The following is a 15,396-nucleotide window of genomic DNA, read 5'->3' as shown; positions in this document are numbered from 1 at the left end:
AGAATTCGAAGAGAAAAAAAGAACAATAACGAATAGATTAGTGTAAGGTGGTTTAATAATAATAATAATAACAAGAAGAAGAAGAATGGTAATAATGGGGGAGAAGGAAAGATACAATCAGAAGAAATCTTTCAGTTAAGGAAGATACAACCACTTTATAAAAAAAAGTAAAAGAAGCTTACAGCAGGATCGCCATTAGCTTATATTCTGAGCCATATCTGATAACGTCTCTAGCCACTGTGTAGCACCATCTCTCAGACCCCAACCAGGGAGTCGTGAAGGACCAACAGAAGCCAGTCCTTTGCAGCTTTCTTTCATGCCACGACACCATGTCATGTACTGACCACCTCTCCGCTTTCTCCAACCAATCCCAGAGTCGACAAATAATGCACGATGTGGAATTCTCTGGGACGACATTCGGAGAACATGTCCAAGCCACCGAAGTCGGTGTTTCAAGATGGTGACACCAATTGAATTATCATCTCTGTGCCCGAACACACGATGCCGAACCTCTGCATTACCAACATGGTGTTGCCACTGGATGTCAGCAATCCTTCGGAGACAGCGATGATCAAACACAGAGAGTCGTCTAACGTCCTCAACTCGGAGAGGTCAGGTTTCCCAATCATAGAGCAAAACTGCTCTCACCGACGCGTTGTAGATCCGACCCTTTACAGCCAGACTGACATGACGAATGCGCCAAAGATGGCCCAGATTGGCATAAGCCGCTCTGGCTTTCACTATACGTGCATTGACCTCATCACTCACGCCACCACCAGCACTTATATAGCTACCTAGATACACGAACTTCTCGACTACTTCTATCTGCTCACCATTCAGGGTGAGTACAGGATTAGGATCCTGCCAGTCTTGTAGAAGTACTTTGCACTTCGAAGGTGCAAAGCACCATCTCAAGCACATACCATACCTACGGACACTGATTGCCAACTGATTATGTGCGGATTGCATGGGTTGGGCATTATCGCACAGTAAGACAATATCATGCGAATACTCAAGGTCGAGAAGTCTTTCTCCAGGCAACAGATCCACACCTCTATTGCTTACATCCATCAGATCTGTTTCCAGAATGTCGTCGATGGCCAAGTTGAAGAGGAATGGTGAGATTGGGCAACCCTGTCTAACCCCACTGCTTGAATGGAACAATGGAGAGAGGTGGTTGTATGCCCTCACTCTGCCTGAGGTGTTTGTATATAGGGCCTTCAGGATGTTAATAAACTTCCCAGGCACACCCTTATATTCAATAGACAACCCCAGAGAACAGTCCTGTCCAACGAATCGAAGGCAGCCCTAATGTCAAGAAACACTACGATTGTTGGCCTGTGATAAGTATGACGGTGTTCTAACATTTGACGGAGGGTGAAGATATGATCAATACATCGTCGACCAGAACGAAAACCAGCCTGCTCCTCGCGAGTCAATCTTTCTTTGGTTTTGAAAAACCTACGAAGTATGACAGAAGCCAATAGTTTGGACTACATCGTAAGTAGACCTGTACCCCGATGGTTGTTACAATAAGGACGTGAACCCTTTTTAAAGATAGGGATAACTATCGACTCGTTCCAGGACGTCGGAACACTCTCTAGTTCCCAGAACTTTGTAAACAACACAGTCAGTTCCTCAGTCAGAAAGTCACCACCATCTTTAAAAAGGGCCGGAGGTAAGTCATCTCGGCCTGGTGATTTGTAGCGCTTCAAGAGTTGGAGTTCCTTGCAGACTTCCGCCTCAATTGGTGGACCAGTCGTTACCGGCCATGGAGGGCAGGACAGTCTGACCGATGTTGCCAGAGCAACAGGCCAGTTGGACTGCCCTTCGAAGAATTCTACCCATCGTCCAAGACGTCGATGGATGTTAGTGATTGGCATCCCATCATCCTCGCAGATTGTTTCACTCACACCAGACTTCTTGCTGCCAGTGGCTCGGATGAGTTGGAAGAGCTTCCGGTAGTTACCAGATGCAGCTGCTGCTTCCAGCACATTAGCACGCTTCGACCACCAGGCTTCTCAGTGCTCACGCAAGCTTTGCCCAATTTCATTACGTAACATCCTTCGTTTGTGGTCAAACTCACGGTCACCCGGAGTAGACCGACGGGCTTCAATGAGTTGTAAGGAACCAGAAGAAACCCAGTACTTATAAGCGGGACGTTTCGCGAACCCACAAGTGACTTTACTCGCCATTTTCATGGCTTCTTGCAATTGCAACCAATGCTCATCTATACTTTTCGGTGGAGTGGTAGCTAGCCTAGAGGCTAGCTCAAATCGATACTTACTTGCAACAGAAGTTGCAACCAACTTGCTGACATCAATCCTTTGGTGGCGGTCACTTCGTTGTCCACTGAAAAGTAAGGTGAGATTGGCGCAGACCAAGGCATGATCAGAGTCCAGATAGGTACTCGAAAAAGAGCGGCAGTCTTGTACACAACCACGCCAGCGGTAGCTGATCACGATGTGATCAATCTGAGTCCAGGCTTGAGATGCAGAGGGAGGACGCCAGGTGGCACATTGGCGATGGCTGTGCCGAAAGTTAGTGCTAGCCAGAAACAGGTTGTGGTCTGTGCACAGTTGCAGTAGACAGTCCCTGTTATTTCACCTGCGACCTTAAGGTCTGCCCCACAAGGCAGTGGAGCATCATGAGGAGATGCAGTCTCATGGTAGCCGGTGACCAAAAATGGGTTCATACGCCATTTGTTCCCTCAGGATACTGGAGCCCATGTGCACCATTGATTTGGGATTCGGTTGAAGCCACGGACATTCGCTTTTCGTCCTCTCATTTTCGTAAACAACACCCCCGCCACTAGAAGGCAGTGAGTAGGACTTCCCTGGCAGAGGCTGTATACGCGTGGCCGTGTGAGAGCATTTTGAGAGGGAGAGCGGGCCCATCCTACTCTCGGCCATACCAGGTCATTTGGGGGCTACCATACACTAAATGCTTCATGTGCAAATCTTCCATCAGTTGTCCTGTACACCATTTATGAATCTTCCAGTTCACAATTCCTTTCTATTTTCTTCAGTACAATCTTCTCAACCTTCTTTTGACAAGCATTTATCTTCTGAGTGGTGTTATGTACTACTTATGTCTGTCGACGTAAGTAGAATACACTACATACGTCTTATATGTTCGTTACCCTGATATCTAATATTTATTGGTCAATAACTCAGGACATCTTAATAAATAGCTCTTATTTTGTATAATTTGCTAGTAAGCTAGAAAATTTAGAAAGTTATCATGATGGTCAGCTGTATAGTTCTCATCGCAGTATATTTTAAATCAAATGTCAATATTATTTTTATTATTGATGTTGTTTAGGCTCTTGAAGATGAACAAGCTTGTCATGACAAAGCAGGTAGTCGAATGGCATATTTAAATGCTGTAATCCAACGGCTAAAATGTTTGAAAGCAGAAAAAAAATCCATACAATTAGGTGAAAAATCGAAAATTTCATCCAGTCTGACGGTAGTTACACGTCCTGCAATCACTAGTTCACATTTGTCTGCTTATGATTCAAATAATAATGCTAAGAAAGATGATGCTGAGGAAAAACTTGACCGTTTAGTTAAAGGTAATTTATTCTTTACTCCCTATTAATTCTGTTCCTTTAATTCATTTCGACTTTAGAAAATGTCAGTTATGTATTTTAGTATTGTTTCTTGTCCCTTTCGATAATTATTGGACATTTCATCAGTAGTTGCCGAATGATTATTCTTCAATTTAAGCTAAACTTGAGCTTAATTACTGAAATATTAATTTTTTTATAGTTTACATTCTAAATGTACATTTAACTGAGATTTAATGCACAACTCACCTACACATTTATCATTGATCACTTTGATCTAATAAAGTAGTTGATCATCTATTATTTATTATTTATCGTATTCAAAACTTGATCTGTAATAATTGTGATTCATAAACATTCTGTTGGTTTTTTATACTTTATCTATAGCTTAGGTACTGAATGACAAAAAATGAATTGAACACCATATTAAGTTAATCTAGGTTGCTTGGCAAATCAATACATTTTGCTCTCAAAAATGTTTATGTTATAGGCAAGTTCATAGGCCTATCTAGATAATTGTAGCTGACATATAATAGAACTAATAATCATTCAGATCTATAGATTATCACATCAGAAGTAAAGCGTTGGCTTGGTGATTGAAGCACTCGGATTTCTAAAAGTGGATCGTAGATCCAAACGTCGTTCTACGTACTTTATTTTATAGAGCCAAGTGTTATTACTAACCACTACACAGTTTGACTTGAATTGGACTACGTAAAAATATGGTCAAAATGCAGGTTTGAAACCTGCCTCATGTATTTGCATACGTCAGGCCCACATACATTAGAGGGATGTGTAACCTTCACTTGGTTCCTGAGTTAAGTTGACTCATCAATACTGACATTCCTTCTATATTATTGTCTCTGATGTCAGCATTTCCCACTTGTTACTTGTACAGTACATTTAGAATGTTACAAACGTGACCATTGTTGTCAAATAAATGTGCGTAATAAATGATTAAAAATGGGTATTTACAACAATCGCTATGTATATGTAGGATGGCCTTTAATCTGTCAAACAGTATAGTGGTCTTGGGCTGTACTTAAAAAACATGTATCTAGAACAAATAAATAATATATTTGTAATATCCCAATGAGTAGAAAAATTAGATTTTCTGACGTTTCGTGGCTTAGTGTAAGTCACTTCTTCAGAGATTAAATAACAATCTACCCAATGCACAATTTATTCGAAACTATCAAATCAAACCTTGGTAATGATACCTACAAACTCATGTATCTAGAACGTTTACTGACATCATGGAAGGTCTATGCGTATTGAAGACGTACAACCACATTTTTTATAGTTCTAAATCAGTTTTTTGTTGTATTAAGATTTTTATGCTATAAAAGTTACTTTTTTATTAGTAATAATAGTAATACTAATGACGATAATAATAACAATAATAATACAACTAACCCATTCACCAAGTAACGTGTATGAGCGTCACTTAGTGTGAAGGCCAATGGTATTACCTGCTTGCCCAAACTGTAGGTGGAGTCGGGGTTCGAACCAGCAACTAAATCCCAGGTTTAAACCCCAACTCACCTACTTCACACTGGGCCACTAAGTAGTACTATTAGCTCACACTTAGAATGTCATTCCTACCCAAGTACTTGGTGAATGAGTGTTTTCTCAACGGTAATGTAAATAATATTAAGCACTGTGTGTATATTTTTTCCACATATAAATTTCCATATCTTTACAATTCTTTTCTTTATTCATGAGTAGTTTTTGATCATGTTTACGTTCTTTTTGTTTGAAAAAGTAACTTTTCTTTTTTAAAGGACCTCTTCTGTATAGTCAATTAACATCTTATTTATTATCGGAGGAAGATTTGTTAGCAAATGGTTATCCTCTCGAATTAGTAGAAAATGACACAATTATTCGTGGGAAGGCTGCTCTGTGTTTACCAGAACATAAGAATCAGTTATATGGTAATTGTCAATGTAAGTTAGTTAACATATTGTGAATTACAGTTATTATTTGGATGGTTAACTCAATGTTCACTTTTTAAACATTGTCTATGTGTTCTATGTGGTTTAATGCATATGATTCAACCATTTTACTACTTTTTTAAAGAAAGGATATTTTGTTGTTGTTTTATATTCATCGTATGGTTCGATGTTAACTTTTTAAAATATTGCGGTACATGCATATTACTTTTTTTTCGGATAACATTTTAATCTATATCCATTCGAGCTCTACAGAATAATCTTAATCAATATTACATTATTTTGAGTTTGATAAATTTTTTTTTTCAAAGCATATCATGTTGCACGTATTCAAGTTGTTTACTATATTTAACTAGATTTTAATTGAAACTGTCATAATTATCTGAATATGACTTGTCTGTTAAGCATACTGATCGTCGGTATATTAGTTAGTCAGTGTAACTAGTCAGTATCTTTTCAAATCTGTAGTGATGATTAGATTCTATCGTCTTTGTTTACACTATGGGAATCAGGCTAAATGACCTAATAATTCCGGTACAGTTTGTCTTGATGTTAGATGATCAGATAGGGTCAATACAAAGTTTAATTTAGGCTTTTTGTAGTAGTTAGTTATCATTAACATGTTGTATCTCAAATGTTAGGCGAATTAATGCTGTCTTAGAGATTTGAACTTGGGCCAGAAGTTAAGCGTTCGCGCGCGAGACCGAAGGTCCTGGGTTCGAATTCCGCGTGTTGGATCATGGGTGCTCACTTCTGTAGAATCCCATACTAGGACGAAATGACCTTGCACTGCTTCCAGGTTTTCAATGGTGATGTAGTTTAGATCGGATTATGGTTTCAATGAAATTCAACAATCTCCACAACCCCTTACTGTATATCTGTTACTAGTTATATTCACTCAAGAATTCGAACTAGTTTGTGTTTGTATCTGATATATTTACGGAATTATTCAATGTTTCATTGAATAGCAACAATTTTCGCGGTACTCATAAAACACGGACGCATTGATTTGATGGTGAAATGAATAAATGAACAAAGCGAAGTTCACCAAACGATGGGTTCAAATGAATGTATTAGCTGTTTAAATTATTATACACTGAATCATGTACCAACACTTATTGTATCATTTAACCTCCCATATTACAATCTTGCTTATCAGTCAACTTGTTTCGAATAAGGTTTTAAATAATTAACGAATTCGCCTTTAAAAATTAGTATTAAATATTAAAAAATTGCTTGCGTATTCAAAATCTTTTAAAGATAATCTCCATACAATTTGGATTATACTATATAAAATGTATTTTTGCTAAATTTTATGAAAGGTATGTTTTTTGAACAAATTTTTTTCTATCAATTTTCAGTAGTTTTAAATGATCATAAAACATTTTCGCTTTTATTCGATAGCTAACGAACGAGTATGTTGTCGTTGTGGTACACGATTTCTTGTTGATGAATATGGATACTCTTTAACTCAGGGCGAATGCATTTACCATTGGGGTAAAGCTGTGAAACAACGAAGTAAGTAGCTAAGGTTATATATATATCAGTTTCTAATTGTTTAGTTTGGAGTTCGGTTTCATGTTATAATCTGGTATTACTTATCCATTGTTATTAAATTTCCGAGTATTGGGGGAATCACTTCAACTCTATTTTCTTTGGATTAAACTAATAAGTAGTGTTTATTTGTCACTAATTCAATAAATATATCCTAATTCTGTGTGTAGTAGTTACGTATTTTTGAATTATGTTATCATTGGGACCATCGAGTAAGTAACGCGGTTGTTAGGAAACGGGTACTAGGTAAGGATGGCAAATCCATTGATCAAGTAGTGAAATTTCATCAATTGAGATGGCTGGGACACGTGTTACGTATGCCCAACCACCGACTGCCTCGACGTGCGATGTTCAGTGGTATAGGAGTAGGTTGGAAGAAAGCTAGGGGCGGCCAGACCAAAACATGGCACAAGTACATAAAGTCACTGACGAATGGACTGAGTCATGTTGGTAGGTGTAGACTACCTGGTTGGGGACCGCAAGATGATCGCAACGGATGGTTAGAGACCCTGAATGACATGGCTCAAAATTGTCTGCAATGGCGCGGGCGCATCTACTCGTTGTGTTCTCCCAAATTCTAATCTTCTGATTCCTCCTTGTCTCTTTTTTTTCTCTCCCCAGATTTATTTCACTGGATTATACTCTTTAAATAACATCTCCAAACCCTAATCTTTCCGATTACTGCTTATACTCTTACTACCTCTTCCATTACGGGATTCGAATCGGCAACTGCATCTTTGTGCTAATGTGGTATGGCAACTCGAACTGATGTACGTACGTACGAAGTTCTACGTTGTTACTGACTGACTGACTATCATTGGTAGTATAACTCAACCGTATTGCCAAATTCTCTACTTGTTTGCTGAAGTTTGTGTATTATATCGGACTGCATTTTAAAGCAATTAGAAATTACGATTCATAAACAATTATTATCTTAATAGTTTACTTCGGTAACTAAACTATAAGCATGATTTCTGTTTGTTATATTATATATTTAAATTAGTCATTGGGAAATTGAAATATCAAGACCCATAATTACATTGTGTGATCTGTTTTGAGATAACTCTTCAAATTAACAAGTGGTAAATGTATGTGACTAATAAAATAGTCTGGAAGTTTTGGCAATTTCCTCTTTCAATTAAAATTCTTCATTCTACTTGTATTACTGTACATCCAATTTTAAGTTTGAGAAATAGATAGAATCAAGAATCCTTTGATTAGTTCACTGTTCTTTTTATATCGTGTTTCATATTTCATAATCTAACCATATTATCAGTCACTAAATATTTATATTGGGTGCAAAAATGCTAATTGAACATTTCACAATGTGATTATCAAAAATATATGTACTCATGTTTGTCATTTAACAATAATACCTACTAGTGTTGCAATATTAGTAATTCCTGGAAATGTGGTCTCATGTCTGTTCAGTTTTCGAATCAATGATGTCAGTGCGTTGTTCTCTCTCCTTTCCCACTTAATCATTGAGGCCTCAAATGGCGGAGAAAATATGAGTATCTTAAAGGTTCTAAATGAGTTTTTTGGTAAATTCTCATAAACCACACCTAGATAGATCTGTTACTTATTGTTTTCATTTGACTGTGGTATACTATATACGTATAGCATCATTTTACTATTTAGCCAAATTGGACTCATAGTTTAGTTCTCTCAGTTAAAAAATGTTATATTTAGTCTCTTTAAATCCTTATTCTTTGCTTTCTGTGGGAACATATAGATTATTTACCATCGAAATGTTTAATTACATATGTATATTCTGTAATTAAGTGTATTTCTTTTCATAGCTTGGTTCCATTTTCTTTCGTCTACCTGTAATAATTTGATACGTATCGTGTGATTGACTACCTAATGATTATTTGATTAATAGCGTCGCATAAAATAATTTAAACAATAACTCAAGATGCAAACTGATTTTTGTGAAACTGTTAAAGTTATGCATTTTTTATCATTATTATCCTTAATATAAATATTTGACATCTATGAACAAGTTTTGAGCGTAAGTGTCAATTTAACAACTACTGATTCTAGTTTCTTTTCCAATTATGAAAGAGGTTCTAAAAAAGTGCATGAGGCCCCCTAACACTTTTTAAAACAGTAAAATATCGAAACCAGTTACGGAAATTAAAACCTTACTTCATACAAGACATACAAATCTCTTTCAAATACTACATTTTTAACAAACCAAACCCCTCCACCTAAACTAACACCTATAGTTCGGTTGTAGTTGGTAAGCTTGTCATTTCTAAGGACTAAGTTATCATACTGACATTGCTACTGAAAAGCGTTGTTCGAGGCAGATTTTCTGTAGATATGTATGAAGTTAGGAGAAAAAGCGGGGGATACCCAAGATATGTTTTGTCGAGTTACATTGTGTTACCAATCCTGCCTTCTTTAGCTGCCTGTGTATTGAAAACGATCAAAGTCGATCACTCTTTTTAAAAATTGATTGTTAACAGATTTATAGCGAACAAGATAACACTTCTTAGGAAGCTAGATACTGAACAAAGTACTTGTAAATGGTGTATGTATTTATACTAAGATAGACTGATCTCGACATAAATGCGTGGTTGATAATCTTGTCTAGGTAAATAATAATCCGCAACTTGAATCTAACTTACTATCTAAGCTTGAATCGTTACGTTAATCAATATCAGTAAAAGATTTCACTTTTTCCGTAGAAATTCTAAGAATCCCAGATCTGTGGAACAATGTTGTTATCTGCGAACATTTGTTTTTCAAACTTGTATAATCAAGATACAAATATAACACTTCTATATGTGGTTATTTTGATGGGTATATGACTACTAACATTTTCTGTTTGTCAAATTCGTCTAAAACTAATGAGATTGTCTTCATGTCTCTACTATATGGTTTTGTTAAAATAAATGAATCTTCAGGGGTTTGTTTGAAATCAATTGGTTAAGAATGTGAGTCGGTATTTCCCCCTATATAGTACAATTATGCTTGCGATTTAATCGGTTGGTTGGAACTAGTACATACTAATAACCCATTCGACTTAACACTCATTATCTTTATTTTAATATTTATCTATTTGATTCGACTTTCTTTCTAAAAATCACTAATTCCAAGATTATCTACTGATTTTTATTTTTAAAAACCCCATTGCATGAATAACATATTTCAGACATATGTAGTTTCTATACAGGCAGACCAGACCACATCACAGTTGTACTAGATCAAGCGGAAAGTGACTGTCAATGTGAGACACTGTAACTAATAGATTACGAATACATTAAGAATAGCGAATCGTATAATAGAAACCAATAGGTCAAATGAGAGTTTATGATAAAAAAAATATATTTTTTATGAAATATCAATTTCGGCCAAGTAATTAGCGACATCTAGTCGTTTTTAGTTATTTCAACACATCAATTACAATTGATTGAAAAATATCTTACATTTATTCAGCTGTTTAATGATTACCAGCACAATTTGTGCATTTATTTTTTGACTACTTCTGATAGTTTTCCTTCGATTAACTGTATACTGTAGTAGTTACCTTTAATTGAACCTGGGAACTTGATCTTTCCTGTTAATTGTAGTAGTTTTAACCTTAGCCGCATACCTTCATAAAAATGATTTGGTAATATGCTCTCATATATTTCTATACAGTTGGTTTTTATAATAGGTTAATTTTATGATTTGATCACTCTCACATTGTTCACCAATTCAATTTTATATGACCCTACATCCATTGGTGTTAGGTCAATAGATTGGATAATGCTGTGACTTCAGATTTCCTCTTTCTACAGAGTTTTGTTCATTCATTCATTCATTCATTTTTTCCTATTTCTAATTGCCCCTATGAGTTTAATACATAATAATATGGATATTTTTTGTTGCTTTTAATTGAATGTTATTGTATTTCCTCTCTATGATATTATATATTTTCACTTATTAAATACATAATTTTATTGGTAATAAACAAACTTAATATTTCAAAATGACAATGATAATGTTATTCAAAGTTGAAACATTAGGTAGTATTATCATAGGATTAAACTAATAAATATAACGTTTCAATGTTGTTTATAAATAAACGGAATACACCCATTATGACAATAAATAAGAAAGAAAGATTAGTTCAGCGAAGAGTTCTCTTTTCGGCGAATTCATTTTCAAAGCTGTACAATCGCAAATATATATACTTATTTTTACAGGGTGATAATAATACTGATAATAAACTTCTGTTATACATGGTGACAGTGAGGTTAAATAAACAAAGGTATTAAAAAAAATTTTTTTAAACAAGGAAAGTTTGGTAGTTAATGGCTTAAGTATTCATCGGGTAAGGATGGCTCAGCATGATAAAATAACACAAAATGTTGAAACGGAGATGAAATGTAATCGGAATGATCGTGGAAATAAAAACAAACCGGTTGGGGGTAGAAGATTTGAAGGGAAGATGGAAGGTGAAGCAGGTGGTTGTAAAGGAACAAGAGTATGAAGAAAGAGAAAAAAATTTAATACATTTAGACCATGGTAAAAGAAGAGGTTGTACCAGTCTCTTTTGTACACATAATTCTGGTTTTTTCAAAATGTATGGCTATTGCCTCGGCAATGCAAAGAAGATGCAGTCTAATTGTCTTAGGAAGGCTTCTACTTACCTTGTAGATGACTTTGAACGCAGAGTCTGTCTGGATTGAGTGACCTGTGTTCACAAGGTGTTCGATTATAGAACTTCTTATTGAACCGTCGCCTCCTCTTTTTAGCCACGCCGGACAATGTTCTTGAATTCTTTTGGATAAAATACGCATCGAACGATCTATATATTATTCTCCAGCCGATCACTGTTCACCAATAATCTGAAAGATAAATTATCGCATCTGACCAACTCAATGTGCATTTACCAATTTACCTGCTCTTGTGGAGCTAGGTATTAGGTAGTATTACCACAGGACTAAACTAATAAATATAACGTTTCAATGTTGTTTGTTAATGTAGATCTTTTAGAAAACCATTTGAAAATCTATTCATCTTGAAAGTAATTTTCATACTTTTGTTTTTCATTCAATAATTATGATTTATTTATTTTTCTAAATATTTACAGTATCTTTTAGTAAGTTCTATGTATTTAACTAATATATACATATTTTACTTTAAATCAAAATACTATCACGACTTCATGTCATCTTTTCAAAATTTGTGGTATTAAACATACATTTTATTAAGATTTATGATTGTCACCATGGATCTAATATATCTCACTTCACTTCTAATGAGATGGCGGTTTATTGGCTAAAATTATTGATGTTCAACCACTGAATTTCAAGTTTTAATCCTTCCATGCCTACTTATAGTCTAGACAGCCAAATGGAGTATGATATTTGTTATCATAGATAATTATGACTCAAAGTCCCAGTGCACAAGCTTTTACTAGGTAAATAGAATCACTTTACCTTACTTCACTTCTCATATATGTTCATATTTTGTGTGTATATGACTTCACTGTTTTTGTTCTCCTTACAGGTTTTGGTCAAGGATTTGATTTACGATATTTATGTTGTAATGGTGATATTGGTCAACCAGGCTGTCAAATCTGTCCTAAAGGTCATGTTCACGATGCTAATAAATGGTTAGATAATGAAGGTTTTGTTATTACATTGCCACCACTTCCAAAATCACAAGAATATGATGAAGATAATGACAATAATTCAAGTTGTAATGTGTACGCTCTTGATTGTGAAATGGTTTATACAACTGGTGGTTGTGAACTAGCTAGAATTACTATTATCAATCCAAAACTTCAAGTTATTCTCGATGAATTTGTTTGTCCAGACAATCCAATTATTGATTGTAATTCACGTTTTTCTGGTTTAAAATTAGAAGATATAGAACAGGCAAAATATCATATTACTGATATTCAAGCAAAATTATTGCATTTATTCGATTCGGATACAATATTAATTGGTCATAGTTTAGAAAGTGATTTAACTGCCCTTAAATTGATACATAAGAAAATTGTCGATACTTCTATTGTATTTCCGCATCGTTTAGGTTTACCAAAGAAACGAGCTTTAAGGAATTTAGTTAGTGAAATACTTCAACAAATTATACAACAAGATGGTAAGTAGGTTTATTGGTTTATGTATTTGTTAAAAATGCAACGGATAACATAAATCTTACTAATTTTGGCTCGTTCTTAATCTGCTTTACGTTAATATGTTTATTATAACGATGAGTCTTTTTTCATTTTCTTTAAAATAAACACTAGATATCGTCCTTTGGTATGAATACACTTCACTATCATTAAACTACTGAGGTTTACTGTGACCATTGACACATTTGGGCCGACAACAATTAATTATTTTTATGCAACATCCGTTATAAATTTTTATTCCGATTGATCTTTGATGCAGCTTTCCTCTAGTTCGAACTTAGAAAGCAAATATAACTTTTGTTATACACTTATTCATTATAACTCAAAACCCATGATATTATACATCATACACCTGGACACAGCAATTATAATGTGTGAGTGACTATGCCATAAGTGAAAATTAAGTTATGGGTTTGTAAACAATGAATACTAACTTAGGGAAGTGTGATGTTTGTGTATAATAATCATTGCTGTATATATTATTGATCTCTGAATTAAAATTACAATATGGTACCATACACTACTATCACCGTACTCTATCTTACTTAAGTGCTGGTCCATTTATGACCACTAAAGTGTGTATTGAACAGACCTGTGAATTACCAGTTCATACATTTTATTTATTGCTACCATTTGTATTTACCGTAGGAAAGTAAGACATTTAACAATAGTTTATGCATCAACCGAAGTCATACAATATGGGGAATATAAAAATACGATAACTGAAAGAAAATTTAATAACTATAAATTAAAATAATAAAAGTACTCCCTGTAGGATCAAATTATATTTGAAATGGATTGGAATATCCGATTGTTGATATTTTGAATGAAATTCGGTCAGTCTCGGTTGGCATCCATCTGTTCTATATCACCCTATGTCATAATGACTGTTGAGGCCAATCCGCACAGGATGCCTATACGCCAAGACTGAACAAAATTTCAGTCAAAATACCAACAATAGAATAACCTAGGCCATTTCAGATTAAATTAAATTTCAAACCGGTCACACAAGTTGATGGTAGTCACTAGCTAATTGGGTAGAGCGATGCCGCTTGAAACAAACGGTCGAATCCTGTGATAAACATCAACCTTAGGATACAAGTACTTCCAGCTGGCAAGTCCCAGATACGGCGAAACGCACGTCATGAATTCCCGAAGAATAACCCTTCCTAAATCCATTCGGATATAATAATAGCAATAAAGTTTCGAGTGAAATCATGATTCAAGTATATGGTGTATTGTATTTACAAAGTGAGGTATCCTGATTTTTATTTATTTGACAATTGCAGGTACATATTTTATGGTATTAATGTAAATAATTTATTTTCGTTACTTTTAATGAAGAGAATGGTCACAACAGTATGGAGGATGCTGTTGCCTGCATGCAACTTGTTCAACACAAAGTCAAAGAAGATTTACGTTGTGGAAAGTGGAATTTTCCTTAATAAAATTTATCTGTGATTATACAATCAAATATAAACATTTTTTGTTTAATCCAATTTTCTTAATACTTTTCAAAAGACTTATGCACTGAACTTTTCTATAAAAAAAGACTTACTAATTACATTTGTTATTGTAAATATTCACTATGATAAGCCTGTAGTTAGGTAAATATAAATACTGATTTCATACTTGAAATTGGAATTATCCTTCCCATTCCTCATTGTTCTTCTCTTTTTATTTTGTACTCTTCAGGTCAATTTACACTGTGATCGCTAATAATTAGGTGAATACTCTTTGATTAGTTTATTTTGTTACATCGTTTAACAAAATTTATTAGTTCTAACCAAAAAAGTGAGTTATCACGTCTTTGATAGTGAAATGTAACCTTAGACAATACTTTATTGAAACTATAATTAGTTTATTTGATGCTATAACAGCTCGATTGATTGGTAAGATTATCAGAATGTATAGGATTACTGAATGGATGTTTTTCACAGGAGAAGGGTGTTATAAAAACTGTTTATATTCAAAATATCTAATATAGTATGAATTAATTGTTATTTAAATAAATAATCTAGGATGAATATTTTAAAACAATCAGTGCTTGTTCACTTTTGTCTGTCTGTAGTGTTAGTCATTAGTTTTAGCCCATAATATATCTTATTCTAGTTTCCGGACATTCCATTCTATTCGTTCTACTTGAGTCATGTTTTGACCTTGTTAATTATTCGCTTATT

The 15,396-nt window shown here is 34.6% G+C and overlaps 1 protein-coding gene across 2 annotated transcripts in view; it reads left to right on the top strand.

Annotated features, from left to right (window-relative positions):
• REXO1_1 (RNA exonuclease 1) overlaps positions 1–15,396 on the top strand; it is a 33,077-nt gene that overhangs the window by 9,163 nt on the left and 8,518 nt on the right. Inside the window, exons 6-10 of one of the 2 annotated variants that reach the window (XM_035732634.2) lie at positions 3,325–3,577; positions 5,356–5,517; positions 6,928–7,041; positions 12,586–13,182; positions 14,561–15,010. In XM_035732634.2, coding sequence (XP_035586071.1) covers positions 3,325–3,577; positions 5,356–5,517; positions 6,928–7,041; positions 12,586–13,182; positions 14,561–14,661 — 1,227 coding nt within the window. In that variant the 3' untranslated portion in view covers positions 14,662–15,010. Of the gene's footprint in view, positions 1–3,324; positions 3,578–4,142; positions 5,518–6,927; positions 15,011–15,396 lie in introns of those variants that run through there. The other variant, XM_051212239.1, reaches the window with a different exon arrangement.

Source organism: Schistosoma haematobium, chromosome ZW, assembly GCF_000699445.3.
Source record: "Schistosoma haematobium chromosome ZW, whole genome shotgun sequence".
Taxonomy (NCBI): domain Eukaryota; kingdom Metazoa; phylum Platyhelminthes; class Trematoda; order Strigeidida; family Schistosomatidae; genus Schistosoma; species Schistosoma haematobium.
Note: the sequence above shows the minus strand (reverse complement) of the source record. Positions and strands in the feature narration are given on the sequence as shown.